The sequence below is a fragment of the Salvia hispanica genome, chromosome 3 (assembly GCF_023119035.1).
Source record: "Salvia hispanica cultivar TCC Black 2014 chromosome 3, UniMelb_Shisp_WGS_1.0, whole genome shotgun sequence".
Lineage (NCBI taxonomy): Eukaryota > Viridiplantae > Streptophyta > Magnoliopsida > Lamiales > Lamiaceae > Salvia > Salvia hispanica.
Genome location: NC_062967.1, coordinates 15725613 through 15742002, shown reverse-complemented (window position 1 = coordinate 15742002; position 16390 = coordinate 15725613). Strand labels below are relative to the sequence as shown.

Genomic DNA, 16390 nt, shown 5'->3' with positions numbered 1-16390 from the left:
GTCTATATCATTTTTTACTAGTACAAATCTCCAATTGTCCATATATCTTTTGTCTTTTCTGTCCATTATTCAACATTTGATATATCGACAAAAAAGGAAATAGTTAAATGAAGTTGATTGATGAAAAATCATTGATTAATTTTATTCTTTCCCTCACACACTCGGCAACTAATACATTAGTGTGAACTTCTATCTTTTAACATGGATTTGAGATCAATTTTCACCAATCTCCTTCTCCCAAAAAAATTAATAAAATCATTGTAACACAATGATGCCAATTAAAGAATGTAAAATTTGTCCCAAAACTTTTCCCACAGTATTACATAACAATATCAACATGCTAATTCCACAAAAATGAGAATTAAAAACTAGACATAGATAGAAATGTGGTACTAGTAGTTATTTTTCTTTTGATGAAAAAAAGTGGCTCAATAAATGTTTGATCACTGTGTATTCTTGTCATTAGTATTTACATCGGAATAATTAGCGGCACCATCGCTATTGGGCTGAGCTCCGCCGAGGATGGACGAGATGGCCGCGGCTAGGGCCGCTGTGAATGTTGGATCGGACGTGATAGCAGCCGTGGCCGCGCTAAGCCTGTCGGCGTAAGACGGCTCATTCTTGTCCGGAGACATTTGAAGGCCCGAAAATTGGGACTGATTTTGGATTACTTGACCGAAAACCTGATGAAACGGTGGCGGCGTAGGCGGAGCGAAGGGCAGCTGGAAGTTCGGGCCGGGCCGTTGTTCGGTTAGGTCGAGTGTGATGGTGGGGAAAGGAGCGGAGGCGGAGATTGCGGCCATGTTTGGAGAGCATGGGAGCATCGTTCGTGTTAGGAAGCCAGGATTTATTAGGCCGCCATCGGCGCTCGGCATAGATCCCGAGAGTAGCATGCTCGCGGCCGCGGATGTGGTCGAGGCCATTGACATGGCCGCGGGCGGGAGAGGGTGGCTGTGGTTTCCCTCGTAGGTCGTGATCAAGATTGTTCGATCCTCCGCACATCTTTGGACCTGTAATTTACTTTTGAATATTAACATTCATAGTAGATAATACTACCTCTGTCCATACTTTTCTATTTTAGCTCGTTCAAAACTACTTACACTATTTCTATTTTAATTTTAAGAAATAATTTGGATATTTAATTAATATAGTAGAGTTAATAAAATGTTTTGTTATTAAGTAATCATTCATTACACTTAAAATACTAATTTAACTACCCTAAAAATCTATCTCAAATTTACGATTTAAAATGAAAAGTGCGATTAACATGGGACGGAGAGAGTATATTGGATATTTGGATTCATATTAATAATATAAGAAATTTTAATAATATAGATAAATATTCTTATTATCAAGTATGAAAAATAAACCGAGATCGTTTTCAGAAAATTAAGTGTACATGAAGAAATTTGACACTAATTAATGTAGTTAGACATACTTGTTTTCGAACGGGACAACCGACAGCCATCGTGCAACGATAATAAGCTCGTGGACACGGATTGCCTTTCGCCATCTTTTGCCCATATTTTCTCCATTGGCATCCATCCGAAATCTACATAAATTGCGATACCTGAGTTATTATATAAAATAAAACTACGTAATTAAATAATTTTAACTTAAAGTCGTTTGACCGATTACTAAACTTTCTAATTTTACCAAAGAAATGAAATTGAACGTTTTTTAATTTACCAGCAATTAAATCTCTAAATGTTATTTTAGTAATTAACGGAAGTGATCAATAGTACCATGGGCGCCTCGGATCGAGCTCGGACGGAGACACGGGCTTTGCGCATAGTGGCGTCTGGCAGCGGATCAGCCGGCTTAGGTGACTTGTTGGGGGCCGAGCCTTCCGATCCGTCGCGCTCGACCCTTTTATTCCCCGATAGCGTTCTCTCTTCGGAAGATGACCCCGATTGTTCATCATTCATTTCCTTATTCAACTCCAAGAATTGTCTCGGAACCAATGCTACTCCCTTGTCTTCGGATTTTCTCTCAACAATCTAAAAAAAAAACTAGTCTTGTTTCACTAAATCTCCGATTATATACAATTTTATTTAAATATATGTATTACCTGGTGGTGCTGTGTAGCATTTTGTTGGTGTTGCATCAAGGTGTGGAGGTGCATCTGCAGATTGGTGCAATCATTGCTGATGTGAGTAACCATCCCTTTCAATCTCTGATTTTCAGCTTTCATTCTCTCGATTTCAACCTGAATATGTCCCAGCTATATATGTATAAATCATGAGAATTTTTGTAATAGTAGTTAATTAAGACTATATCTCAAGCAATGATCACCTCAATTTTGGATCGGCGATCATCGGCATCCACGGTGGATCGGTCTCTAGGAGTCAAACCAATCTATACCAAAAATAAAAAAAATTAAAATTAAGAAAAATGGAATTTCATACATAGCATAGTATACTAGTATTAGACTCACATTTACGTCCAAATCTCTGATCTCTTTCTTCTCGGAGAAGAAATCCACTGCACCTAAAACCTCTCCTCTACCGCTCGAGTCCACTGGAAACATCGGGCTGATCCGGCTACTACACGATTTTCCACCGAAGAATCCAACTCGATCGGAATTCTCAAGGTCGAGACCCCATCCCTTTTCCATAATAAGAAAAAATGAAGAGTTGATCAAAGTCTCTCTCTCTCTCTAATTAAGGGTATGTATGTGGAGAAATGTGAAATGATTGAAAATTCTTCCACAAGCAAATGGAGAAGGTGTGTATATATAAATGGTTGAAATTATTTACGTAGAATGAAAAGAATTGTGGCGTGCGAATCAAAAACAGGTAGAGATGAAAATTGATTTAACATTTGTAGGAATGGGCGTGGGAATAGGGAGAAAAACATGTTTAAATGGAAAAGCAAAGAGGAGAGGTAAGGTTGCGTAAGGTTGTGCGTCAGAGATTGTATTTATCGTCAAGACTGGGTTTGACGGAAGAGGAGAGAGAGATAATAGAAAGGGCACGCCACCGCCCCGAGGTTTGCGGCGCCTTACAAGTGATCAACCACCGCCAAAGTCAATGACTTTGACGCACAATCTACTGTGCTCACTCAGCTGCCACCTGGATCCTTAATACTGCCAGCTGATTTTTTTTTTGTATTTTTTTCGATTTTGTTTAAAATTTTCAGATTATTTTAAAAAACAAAATAAAGAATGGTCTGAAAATCGAGTGGGAGCGCGCCATACGGTGGGCCGCGTTGTCTCGACAGTAAGATGCCAGTCCTCCAGAACGAGCCACTCGCAACGGTGCACACTTAGTGAATGCTTTCAATACAAATTACAGGCAAAATAAATATATACAATTCCCACGCAATTATAAATTCTCCCTATTTTCTTACTCTGTGTTATTTATTGTATCTTTCATTTTTTAAAATTTGTTAAATTGATTTAGGTAACAATTAAAAGTGTGATTGATACCGATTTTAAGAAATGATTTGATTTCATAAATGAAAGTGATAAAAAAAATTAGTGGAATATACATACGTTTATATATTGATTTCACAATAAAATGTGAGTGGAGTGGATAAATGGAATATAAAGTCCACTTGTCAAAAATAGTACTAAAAGTGAAATATGACTTCTAACATGGACGGAACGAAAATGACAAAATGGAACTTCTAGTGAGAATCAAAGGGAGTAAATCTTAGTTTTAGTTAACGTCCCACAAATATATATCGGTACTTAGGGATGTCACAATTAATTGGGCCAACCATCCGATCTAGCTAATTGAGTTGTATTTTTATAGGGTTATAAACATTCATCCCTAATTGTAAATGTTCAGGTTTCAAGCTAATCCATCGAGCTAATCGGGTTGCTATCAATAATTTTTACAGGTGTCTAATTTAATACATAATGATAAAGGTTTATTGTATTTATATGATGTAAATTTACATAATTTTGAGATATATGAATGATTAAATACTAATTTACGACTTATATAAATAAGTATAAACATAAACATATTCAAGAAAATTTAAAGAATATTCTAAAAATTTAAATAATATAGTAATTTTTAGAGTTAATTTTAAATAATCTAATTTAATTTTCATTATTTTATTATTAAAATTTAACTTACATGTATATTAGAAATAAAAAATGGAATATTAGTTTTTAGAGTCATTTATATTATAAAAATCTTCAATAAGTATTTAATTAGTAATTGCACATAGGTTCAACACACTAGAACAGCCCTCAGATCAAGCCTACATGGATTATTGGCAAACCACTGCTGATTGTGGTAGAAATTTGCGACCCTGGCCCTTAGCGGACTATTCACCCCAACACACGAATTGTGGGTTACTCTGACATTCCTATGGATTGTACTTGCATAAAAGGTATATTTACAGGAAAAAAATTTGTTACTATTAATCTTGTGTATTTTAACTAATAAATTATTATACACCTTCTGTTCTATAATAAGAGTCACATTTTGTTATTTCGATCCGTCCCACCATAAGAGTCACATTTCACTTTTTACTATAAATAGTAAGTAAGTCTCATATTCTACTAACTCACTTTACTTACATTTTATTATAAAACTAATACAAAAAGTGAGCATCATATTCCACTAACTTTTTCAACACACTATTCTTTATCGTGTCCATAATAAGAGTGACTTTTATTGTGGGATGGAGGAAGTATTTTCTTATAACTCGTGTTGAAAAATACTTCCCCCGTCCGCGAATAGGAGTCCTATTTTTCCATTTTAGTCCGTCCGCGAATAGGAGTCCTATTTTTCCATTTTAGTCCGTCCGCGAATATGAGTCCTGGTTCATTTTTACCATCAATAGTAATAGCGTCCCACATTCCACTAACTTTTTCCACTCACATTTCATTTTAAAGTAATATATACAAGTGAGACCTCCATTCCACTAATTTTTTTCACCCACTTTTTTAAATATTTCTTAAAACTCGTGCCACCGTGAAATGGGACTCCTAATGGCGGACGAAGATAGAGGTGCCCACGGTTCAGGAACCGGCGGTTACGGTTCGGAACCGCCGATTCCGGTTTTAGAAATTGTTGAACCAGAACCGAACCGCGAGGATGTTTCGCAGTTACGGTTCCGGTTCCGGTTCCTAAACCGCCGGTTTCGGTTCCGAACCGGCAGTTTTCCGGCGGTTTTTTACGGTTCCGAACCGTCGTTTTTTTGCGGTTCCAGCTTGATTTCATGATTTTCTGACGGTTTTTCGCGGTTCCGGTTCGAATTTTTTTGAAGCTGAACCGAACCACGGTTCAAAAATCGACGGTTTCGGTCCGGATAAATTATCACGATTTCAATTTGGAACCGTAACCAACGTTATGTTTACGGTTTCGATTTTAACCGTCGATTCGGTAAATCTTGGACAGGTCTAGACGGAGGGAGTAATGCTTACTTAGTGAGGGACGAAACGAACAGATGAAAACACTTACAAATGGAATTTTATTCCTTTTCTTTCCGAAAACGGTATATATAAATACTGGAAATTAACAGCATAAAAACGACGAAGTCAACAAAGCGGCTACAAAGTCAAATCGAAGTAAACAAACAAAAAACCGGTTTTGGGGACAAAAGGAAGTTGACTGAGATTTTGTCTGACCAAAAACCAACTCCCACGTGGCTTACTTCTGCGTGTAGAAAAATGGAGAAGATTAGGTGTGATTTGGAATAAAACTATTTAACATAAATCATCTCAAATTCAAGCGGGGAAACGAATTAGAGAGATTAAAGCTGTTAGCTCTACACATGTGCCAAAAGAAAAAAAATTTAAGGTGATTTATGTAGTTTGAAAATTTGAGTTCGAAAAAAATTCAAGGTGAATTCAAGGTGATTAATCTATCTATTTATACATTTATAAATATATAAAAGGAGAATTTTGGGAATAACATTATTAATATAATTTTTTTTTATAATATACTTACTATATTATTAAATTTTAATACGTGCTATGTAACCTAAATGATTAACTACCCACTAATGACATTCATTGCCACTTACCCACTAACCTATTAACTTTGAGATTTATATAGTCGTCAAATTATGAAGAGATTTTTCTTTTAATACTGCTACTCTTAATGTTTGATCATCAATGGTTGTTTATGTTGTTTTCCTTGCGGGTCCTTATGGTGGAAGTGATGTACGTTTTGAAGTGTCGAGCTTAATTATATGATTTTTTCCCCCTTTTCTTCATGTATTATTGTAAAGTGTCGAATGCATAATTTGTTGCATGTAGTGCTCTATATGAATATTAGGTTGGTGGCAGCTCTTATTCATTTGTCTTTCCTAGACGTGGTATGGGTGGTAACAACGACACGGGAAGTAGGCGATGCGGGGTATACTATTAGGGTATGCAACCAGTTTTTATTTTTTTATTTTTATTTTTATTTTTTTTCCGGCTAAATGCATGCATATTGATATCGGTTATATATTCCATGCTATTTTGCTGTATTTTTGTTGATGATTTGATCGATTTGGCTATCTTCTAATATATATTTATACATTATTTTTATTGATATGTGTTTGTGATTGATCTTTTGTAGTATAGATCTAAAAGTGATTTAAATGATATGTGATTTGTGTGCAATTTTTAATTTATAAACTTATTTGATTATATGTGTGACATCCCTAACCTGAAACATTCATCAATTATTTCATGAGAATAATTTTTATTTTTTTCATGAGAAATAAATGTAATTGTTTATATGTATAAGTTAAAAAGAATTATAAAGTTAGATGACTTAACTTAGTTAAATTATATGCTTATAATATACTCCCTCCGTCCCCTATTAAGAGTCACATTTTTCTATTTCGGTCCGTCCCCAATTAAGAGTCACACTTCATTTTTACCATAAATGGTAAGTAGGTCCCACATTCCACTAACTCACTTCACACACATTTTTATTATAAAATCAATATAAAAAGGTGGGTCCCACATTCCACTAACTTTTTCAACCAACTTTTCTTTACATTTCTTAAAACCCGTGTCCGGTCAAACTGTGACTCCTAATCGGGGACGGAGGGAGTATATATTTTTCCTTAATTATTATATAGTAGTTGATATAAGTGTGTCCGTATGTGTGTCTTTGTGCATAGAAGTATATATGTGCATGGGATATATATTATGTAAACATAATTATATAATATATATGTATGATTGTATAAATATGGGATTAGGGATAAGGACTCCTTATAGAGTCACACGTGTATTAATTGTTGGAATTTATGCCGGTCAATGGACTTTACCAAATTATAATTTTAACGAGACATTTAATTTTGTGAAATTAAATGATATAGCGTCGATCTACGTTCGGAGTAGATGACCGTGGTATATTCATTTTCTCAAATCCGATTCCCGGTGAGTGAGAAATAATGGATTAAAGTTTTGCAAAATTGCAAACTTAATGAGCTATGAGAGAAGCTTAGGAAATAATTAAGAGAGTTAATTATCCTACATTGGAAGTTACAACCTTATTAAACTAGTATTTAATAAGAAGGATTATTACATATAATAATTATAGTAGACTAAGATGGGCTGTAAAAGCCCACACGCGCGCACACGCGTGCGTCGCGAGCCTCGAGCCTCAAGCCCAAGCCCGTGCCCTTGGACTTGGATCTTGGCAATTGGTCTTTGGGTGTTCGAGCCCAAGCCCAAGCCCAAGCCCAAAGGCTGTTCGAGCCCAGTGGATGTAGTTCTTTTTAGACTACCACCGTTTCCACGTCAGCGAGCCAAGCGGAATGACACCTCGTCAGTATGACGCGGTAAGCCAACGTGGCTGACACGTGACAGTCCACGCCATGAACGAAAGCTCTCTTCTCTAGCATTCTAGCATTTTAGACACTGAAAACTAGAATCTGCATCATATTCTAGCATTCTAGACACTGGAAACTAGAATCTGCATCATACACTCTCTTCTCTCTCTGCATTGTTTTTTCTGTCAAAATCTGCCCTCTCTTCCATCCAGTTCGCCGGAGCTCTGTTGATTGCGGTGCTGCTTCATCAGAGACGTTAGCCGTTTTATCTTTGGGGACGAAACGCCAATACGAAGAGCACTACCGGGGCGTATCTCGTCTTGCGGAAAGAGGCCTCCTCGATTCGGCTATTTCCTTTTCCCTACGGTTTATAGTTTCGATCTCCTTGTAATTCAGTTTCAGTTATTTTTCTTGTATTCCTTTTGGGTTGTATTACGCCCGGCTTTTTATCTCTTGTAATCCAGAAACCAACATTAATAAGTGTAGGATTGCAATTTTGGTGGATATTTGACGTCCACATATTAACAAAAAAAAAGAAGAAGAAGAGAGCTTTAGTTAATACTCCCTCCGTCCACAAAGATAGTCTCACTTTGACCCAGCACGGATTTTAAGAAATGTAATGAAAAGTGAGATGAAAAAGTTGATGAGACGTGGGTCCTACTTTTAAAGTATTAGTTTTATAATAAAATGTGAGTATGAATGAGTTAGTGGAATATGAGGTCCACTACCAAAAATGGTAAAAGTGAAATGAGACAAATTTTATGGGACGGACGGAAATGGGAAAATGGGACAATCTTTGTGGGACGGAGGGAGTATATAAGTGAGTCGGTTTATTTGGCTATATCACTAATAAAAGAAAAAGAAACAAGGAGAACATGGTTTTCGCTAGCAGAGAAATAAAATGAGAGGGTTGGAATTTAGAAGAGGAAGTTTACACATATTTTCAGTTTCAGGTACACGTGCCTACATCTTTTTACATAGTTGTATATACATAATCTTAATTAATTAATTTTTGTAATAAATAGTTAATAGGATGGAGGGCTATTGGAACATGAGACAGAAATAAAAACTCGGTTAGATTATATGTCTTAATCAGGTGTGTATAAATCACACTTTTAATTTTCCATGTGTTACGTGGTTAATTGCTATGTGTTGATTTAGAGTGAATATTTGGATTATATGATATGAATATGATATAGTTATGTGATATTTGATATCAATGGTGGAATATGATAGAAATATGAAATTGATATGTTTACACATGGTTTTAGAATTATTTGAATCATTGGATTAAAGAGGATCTGTGACAGTCTTGCCCTAGGTCTGATATCAATGGCAATGGGCCTACGGGTCATATATACAATGTCAATGGACCTTTGGGTCATATATATATGTACAAAGGCAATGGGACCTGTGAGTCATATATAAAATGGAATCCGGGGCAGATACCAGGCTTGATCTGTCACAGAATAATAAAAAGAACGGAGAGACATATGCATATGAATATTAAATTGTTTATGATATTTATTACTTCCTGGTGATATATGTTGGTGAAAGAATGTATTTGATATTTGTATGTGGAATTAAAGGTAAGGTTTATTTACACTGAGTTGTGGCTCATATAAACCATTAATATTTTTCAGGAATAAGATATCAATGATGCGTGGGTTGATGTGAGTTACAGTTATTATAAGGGTCGGCGGCTGACGCATTTTGGCAACTTCTCTTCCTCATCATTTTTGCATGTAGATAAATGTATAGTATATAGAGGGGTGAGAGGGTCCCACTGCTTTTCAGAATGTTTTGAAATATGTACTTGATAATTGTTAGTTTTTGAAAATATATAATATGTGTGTTTCATTTACTTGACATATTGGTTATTTAGTTTAAATTTTGAATTTTTTTTTGGTAAGTGCATAAGTCATAAGAGTTGGGGTGTGACAATATGAGTTTTTATTGGTACAATAAATTGCTATTGTATAAATTTGTGATTTTAGAACTTGAAATAATAATATTGTTTTTTCATTCTGTATATGTAAATTCGCAGTTTTAAATTAATGCAAATCGAAAATCAATTGAACCGTGCATCACACGGGGTGTGATACTAGTCTATACATATATAAAAGGCGAGTTTTGGGTTAAATATTGAATGTTTAAAAATTTTGGGTGAAATTTTAAATATTGATTGTTATTGGCCGTTTCTTATGAATATGATATCAATGTAATTGTAATTACCACATAATAAAGTAATATGGAGTACTAATTTTCATTCAAACTCTCAATGATTATTGTAACGGTTTTCCACTAATTAAAATATTAAATTATATACAAATAACTAGCGTTGAATTATACAAATTTAGCACCGTTACATAATTAGAGAATCAACCTATCCTATTTATTATATTCATGGCTATAAATATATGGTCCATAGGTGCAAATACCATATTGTATTCCGCAAAATTCTTACCATGAGTTTGGGAAAAGAGAATGGCTGATAAATTTGTCTTCATTGCAATAGTTGAGTATGTAATTGTGTGACAAGAATTTTCAAACAACCTGTACATTTCATATTTATTGATATGTTGGAGGGTGAATTTTGTATGTAAAATGTAAATGGTGAGATCATTATAGTGGTCTTTGGATGTGTAGATGGCCCTAATTGCTCAGCTGTAGTTCATCGCCGAGTTCAAGGAAGCTTGAGTGGAGAAGGTAATCAACAAAAAACAACATTTTGTTATTAGTTATTTTATATATATAACGTCTTATTTGGTATTTATTTCATTTAAATTAAGATCATAATTCTTTTTTTGGACTATAAAAATATGACATGTGGTAGTTATAAATTCATTCACTCTTTATTTTCTATTTTCTATTACATGTCACTGAATTTTCGATAAACTTTATTTTTGAGTTCATCTTTCGATTGGATAGATTTGATTAATTATCATTATTTATGTAAATGTAGGAATTATATACACTACGTGGATTGTGGTGTTGGAGGTAATTGTTTAGGCATAAATTTTAAATCATTTCATGTAAGTTTGAAATTTGTAGTTTATTTCGATAATTGATATTGATTTACTAATATTTTCTTTATGTTAATTATTAATCTAAAACTTAAAATAATACGAAGGAAATTTAATGTTGAATCTCCAATTGATCGAGAATACGAAGGAAATAGGATGGATACGTAAGTTGCGACAGAAGTATATTGCAGAAGAAATTAACATTTGATTTAAGAAGAAGATCTGACAATGTGTTTATGTTTGGTTAATATTTTTATTTATTTATTTAATTTATAACTATTTTTATGTTTGACTTTGGAAATAATTTTCATGCACAGTTATTATAAGAAGTATGTTTTTTTTTTCGTGAGAGAGATTGTGTGAATTTTTTGAAAATTTTAATTTGTATCTAGGAGGTTGATGCAAATAAGTTTTCCAAACCTTATAATATTTTGTTATCATATAGTAAATTTTTTTATGTCCCGCATACTTAACTATTTTATCTCTATATTTTATTGACTCTTTAGTATTGATTATTATCTCTACTTTTATTGATGTGTATGGTATTGAAGCATTTATATTGTCTATTAATACAATATAAAATTATGATTGTTGTTTCGTGGTAGACATTATAATACAATATAAAATTGTGATTATTGTTTTGTGATAATAAAATCGCCATTTAAATTATTTTATACATCTGTGATTATTATTTATTAAAGCACTTGGTTGATTTATAAAGTTGTTTAATTATATATTTTAGGGTTGTTTATTTAAATTGTATTATTTAAGATCATATAGTTGTATCTGATTTTAAGTAACTAATCAAAATATGATGTTACTGTGATGAAATTAAATCGATCCGTGCATCGCACGGGCGTGATACTAGTATATATAAAGGAGGAGTTTTGGAGATATTTACCAAACTGCCATTTTAAATCAAAACAATAATTTATTTAAAATTGTTTTTGATTTAAATCATAAATACCGGCATTATCATTATAAATTTGGTCTCAATAAATAACACATTAATTTCCTTTTTATTTTACAATCAATATTCATTAACATAGAAATTAATATTCAAATAAGAAAGGTGAAGAGTTTGTTGAAATTAACATACGAATCAAAATAGAAATAAGAATCAAAGAGACTCAAGCAGATCTCTATAAATAATCTTCGTAAATCAATTATAATGCTTTTGGAGAAAATAAAATGGGAGTTTTGGAGAAAATAACAAAAATGCCATTATAATACTTTTAAATATATTAAGATATTATAAATTTTGATTACATATCATAAATTTAGGGAAGTCAAAAAGTTTTTTTTTATTATTATGATAATAAATTTCTTTTTATTATTATTACAATGATGGGGAAGTGAATGGTTTTGAAGAAGATGAAGTGACTTATATTCTATATACCAAATATTTATTATTAATATTCTAAATATATATTAATTAAAAGTTTAAGTAAATGCATATAAAGTTTATTAATTCGAATTATAGTGATGACAATTCATTTAATTAGTTGAATGCAAATTCAATCAATATTACTATTATCTTTTTGATTCATGTGATAGTGGCAATTATATATGTCTACTTTCAAACTCCTTGATGCGAATTAAATTGTACATTTTTATTCCCATAACTATACATGATTTGTATAGTTTGATGCTAGCAAAAGTATATTTTATGGTGTAGAAAGAGGAATTAATGGTGAAATGAAATATGGAATGAAGCTTGGATGTCATTGAAAAAGTCGTGCAAAATGCCCAAGTTGACAGACTGCCCAGTCTGCGTCATGAGTCTAGAAACCTCTCAAAACGAGGCACCCAGCCGGGTGAATTTTATGCCTTATAATTACACCCGGCCGGGTACGATGTTCAGAACACGAAAATTCCAGAAAGCCCTCAAAATTGGCCACCCGGCCGGGTAATGCCCAATAATGCACCCGGCCGGGTACGAAGATGAATTAACCTCCAAATTCAGTTTTCATATAGTTTGGAGGCGGTTTTGAGAGGGGGATTCAGACATTCTTGGACGAGAAAAGAGAGAGGAAAAGAGAGAAAGAGAGGAGGAAGAAGAGAAGGAAGAAATTCCGGCCAACATTCCGACGATCCGTCTCCACATCCCAATTTCACTCATCGAGAGCATGATTCCTATGGTTTTTATTGCAAATTCCACTATGTGTTTAGGCTAAACTCTCTATGTTGCTACAAGTTGTAATCTAGGCTTTGTATGGATGTTTCTACACCTTTGAACTCATGTGTTTGTTATCAACAATGTGCTTAATGTTTATACACTATATTTTTGGCTAATAATGTAGTGTTGTTCTTTCCTTTGCTATTGTCTCTTTAACATAGTTTAGGAATGATTGATTGTTGGTATGCTTTTGAATTAGAATTGTTCAGAGGATAATTTAATAGTGGATTAAGTAGGTGATCATAGTAGATGTTTATTTCTCCAGCGCTTCCGTAGGAGTTTATAAACATTGAAAATTGGTTCATAGGTTATGTGTTCAGCTAATTGTGAACTACTCATCGTGTACATGTTCAGTGTATGTGATTAAGTTGATGTTTTAATCCCTTCATATGTTTCGTTGTATAGGTGTAGAACAATACAAGCTTAGTGAGCAACTTGGAGTGACGTATTTTCTCATTTGAATAGTCTTTCTTTAGTTAACTTGTAGCTTTATTTTGTCAACATCTTTCAAAACCAAAAATCAAATCTTTATGCTACATCTTTTTAAGTTTTTAAGTTTTAAATAATCTTCTGCCTCCCTGTGGATCGACACTTGAAATTCTACTAATAACACTGTAATCTTGCAGTATCGTAGTATTATTAGAGTTAATCAATTAAACTTGATATCTTGTGTGAACTGAATCAAATACTCTAAAATACGCATCACTCCTACATAAAAGAAACATGAAGAGGCTCCAATTTGAAAAGTCACGTAAATGTTAAAAAAAAGTATTGTGTATGATTTATTATTAATGGTTTTTGTCTTTTGTAGGAGATGAAGTGGAAAGGTTTTTAGAATAAATGATATTGTAATAAAAAAGAAGAAGAATGCCAAAGGTTACAAAATTTCTATAAAAATCAATTCTATTAATCAAAGCGTGTTTCTTTCTTTGTGCTTGATATGTGTATTGTTGGGAAATAAACACAGGCAATCACGAATATAAAAGGAGAATGAACACAACGAATTGTTTACCCAGTTCGATACAAAGTGTATCTACGTCTGGGGGCGATGCCAAGCCAGGGATTTCACTATATAATTTCAGGATGATTTTACAATGAGGGGACACCTCTATTTATAAGCAAAATAGAGAGCCCTAATTCTAGTCAACTAGGAAACATATTCCATAAGGAAATATCTTCTATGGAATAATAAATCTATCACAAGGAAATATACTTCTAGGAAACAAATCCTAAATATGGTAGGAGATTAGGCTCCATAATTAACAATCTCCCACTTGGAGACTAACAACTTCTAGGCCACCATATCCTCGTGATCTCATCCTTGCATCCGCTTAGCATCGCCTAACCTTCTCTTCAAGTTTCAAGGCCAATTGAAGCTATGCATAGCTTCAATTTCTCTAAGGTCACCACCTTAGTAAACATGTCTGCTGGATTCTCACTTCCAAGTATCTTCTCAAGTTGCAGGATTTTCATCTCCACTAGGTGTCGAATGTAATGATACTTCAACTCCACATGCTTTGTCCTAGAATGAAACGCTGGATTCTTTGCCAAGAAAATAGCACTCTGACTATCACTGTAGAGTCTGCTACTCTTGTTCTCCTTCCCAAGTTCATCTAAGAAACTCTGCAACCACACCATCTCCTTGCTTGCCTCCGTCGCGGCTACATATTCAGCCTCCGTAGTAGACAAAGCAACGGTCTTCTGCAACTTAGAAGTCCATGAAATAGCAGTACCACCAAAAGTAAATACATACCCGGTTGTGCTTCTTCTCCCATCAAGATCATTGGACGCCAAGTCTGCATCCACATAACCTGCCAGCTCGACATTCTTGCCATTGAAACATAAGACTCTTTCTGTAGTACCTCTCAAGTATCTAAGGATCCATTTAACCGCTTCCCAATGTTGCTTGCCCGGATCACCCATGAACCGACTCACTACTCCCACTGCTTGTGCAATATCAGGCCTCGTACACACCATTGCATACATAATACTGCCAATTGCTGAAGCATAAGGAACTTTCTTCATTTCAGCACGTTTGAAGCGTGCAGTGTGTTTAGTGATTGCTCTGTCTCTTCCTAGTGCTTGTAAAATTATCAAGCCTCCTAGATCCAGCGAATCGACTAGATCGCAGGGTCTAGGAACTCGCGGAACTGGAGAATCTCGGTCGTTGGATACACAGAACACTCCTTCAAACGGATCACCCATGAACCGACTCACTACTCCCACTGCTTGTGCAATATCAGGCCTCGTACACACCATTGCATACATAATACTGCCAATTGCTGAAGCATAAGGAACTTTCTTCATTTCAGCACGTTTGAAGCGTGCAGTGTGTTTAGTGATTGCTCTGTCTCTTCCTAGTGCTTGTAAAATTATCAAGCCTCCTAGATCCAGCGAATCGACTAGATCGCAGGGTCTAGGAACTCGCGGAACTGGAGAATCTCGGTCGTTGGATACACAGAACACTCCTTCAAAACCCTCAACCACGAATACTAAAATTTAGCACAGGGAAGTAGGGATCGATCCCACAGAGATGGATGCGTAATGATTATGCATAGAGATCTGGAAACTATTTTTTTTGGTTTGGCTGCTGCCACGCATTTTTTGGGTTGAGGAAATTAAACTAGGTTTGGAAATGAACTCTGCTATGCTAACAGCTAGATCTAGGCAGAAATGAATATTGCATGAAAACTAAGACTAGACAATCACTAGATCTAAAGACTCGTAACTAATTTACCTAGACCAGGGAATTTAAAATGCAAGTGGGACCCAAAGCTGAAAAGGTAGATACGGACGAAAAGAAAAGCTGCAGAATAACTAACTAAAGCATCAACTGAAAAATGACTTCATCTTCTCCGACGGACTCGCAAGAACACTCGGTAAATTTAATCGGACGCGATTCGGAAACAAACAATCAGATTCAAAACAGGTAGGTGACATACGAAAAGATAACAGAAAATTCTACGCTACTAGACGAAGCCAAACAGAAACAGAGCATAACACTTGAAATTCATGCACAAATCTATCTCCCCTGCTCAGATCCAAAACTCGGATGCTAAATCCACTCCGGATCCAAGCATCCGACACAAAACTCCAACCAAAAACAGCTCCATAACAACAGATTTGGATTCTCCACAGATCAACAACAACAATTACAGATCAACAATCGAACTCCCAGATCAAACACCATGTCGACAGAGAAAATAGCTCAACATAAATCAACTCCAACAAAGGTAAATGAACCAAACAGAAATGCATAGGAAATTAAGCAACATCAACAGCAGATTCGACTCCCGAAAGTGAAGTTCGAAAAAACAAGAAACAACAAACTGAAATTAAAATGATTGTATCTTCGCCCTCACGCGGACGGTGTTACGTCGGAACTACTGAACTCAAAAACGACCCCCTTAACCATCCCGAATTCCCATTTCCAAGTGTGTGTGTG

General features: G+C 34.7%; 1 protein-coding gene across 2 annotated transcripts; it reads right to left on the bottom strand.

The window, feature by feature from the left end:
* Positions 1-255: 255 nt before the first annotated feature.
* Positions 256-2889, bottom strand: LOC125211812 (WRKY transcription factor 6-like). Of its 2 annotated transcripts, none has more exons than XM_048111748.1 (6): positions 2438-2889; positions 2296-2358; positions 2072-2224; positions 1746-2000; positions 1439-1552; positions 256-1010 (listed from the first exon to the last, which is right to left on the bottom strand). In XM_048111748.1, exons 1-6 carry the CDS (start codon positions 2615-2617, stop codon positions 444-446), a joined length of 1332 nt encoding a protein of 443 aa, XP_047967705.1. In that variant the 5' UTR covers positions 2618-2889; the 3' UTR covers positions 256-443. The 2 variants fall into 2 exon arrangements, with proteins under 2 accessions (XP_047967705.1, XP_047967706.1); XM_048111749.1 differs by having other exon boundaries at positions 2072-2209.
* Between the last annotated feature and the right edge of the window lie 13501 nt (positions 2890-16390).

Coding starts and splice junctions, on each gene's coding strand:
- LOC125211812 (XM_048111748.1), bottom strand. CDS start 2,617: ATGGAAAAGGGATGGGGTCTCGACCTTGAGAATTCCGATCGAGTTGGA. Junction 1,553..1,745: donor CTCGATCCGAGGCGCCCATG/GTACTATTGATC, acceptor CAATTTATGTAG/ATTTCGGATGGATGCCAATG. Junction 1,011..1,438: donor GTTGTCCCGTTCGAAAACAA/GTATGTCTAACT, acceptor AGTAAATTACAG/GTCCAAAGATGTGCGGAGGA.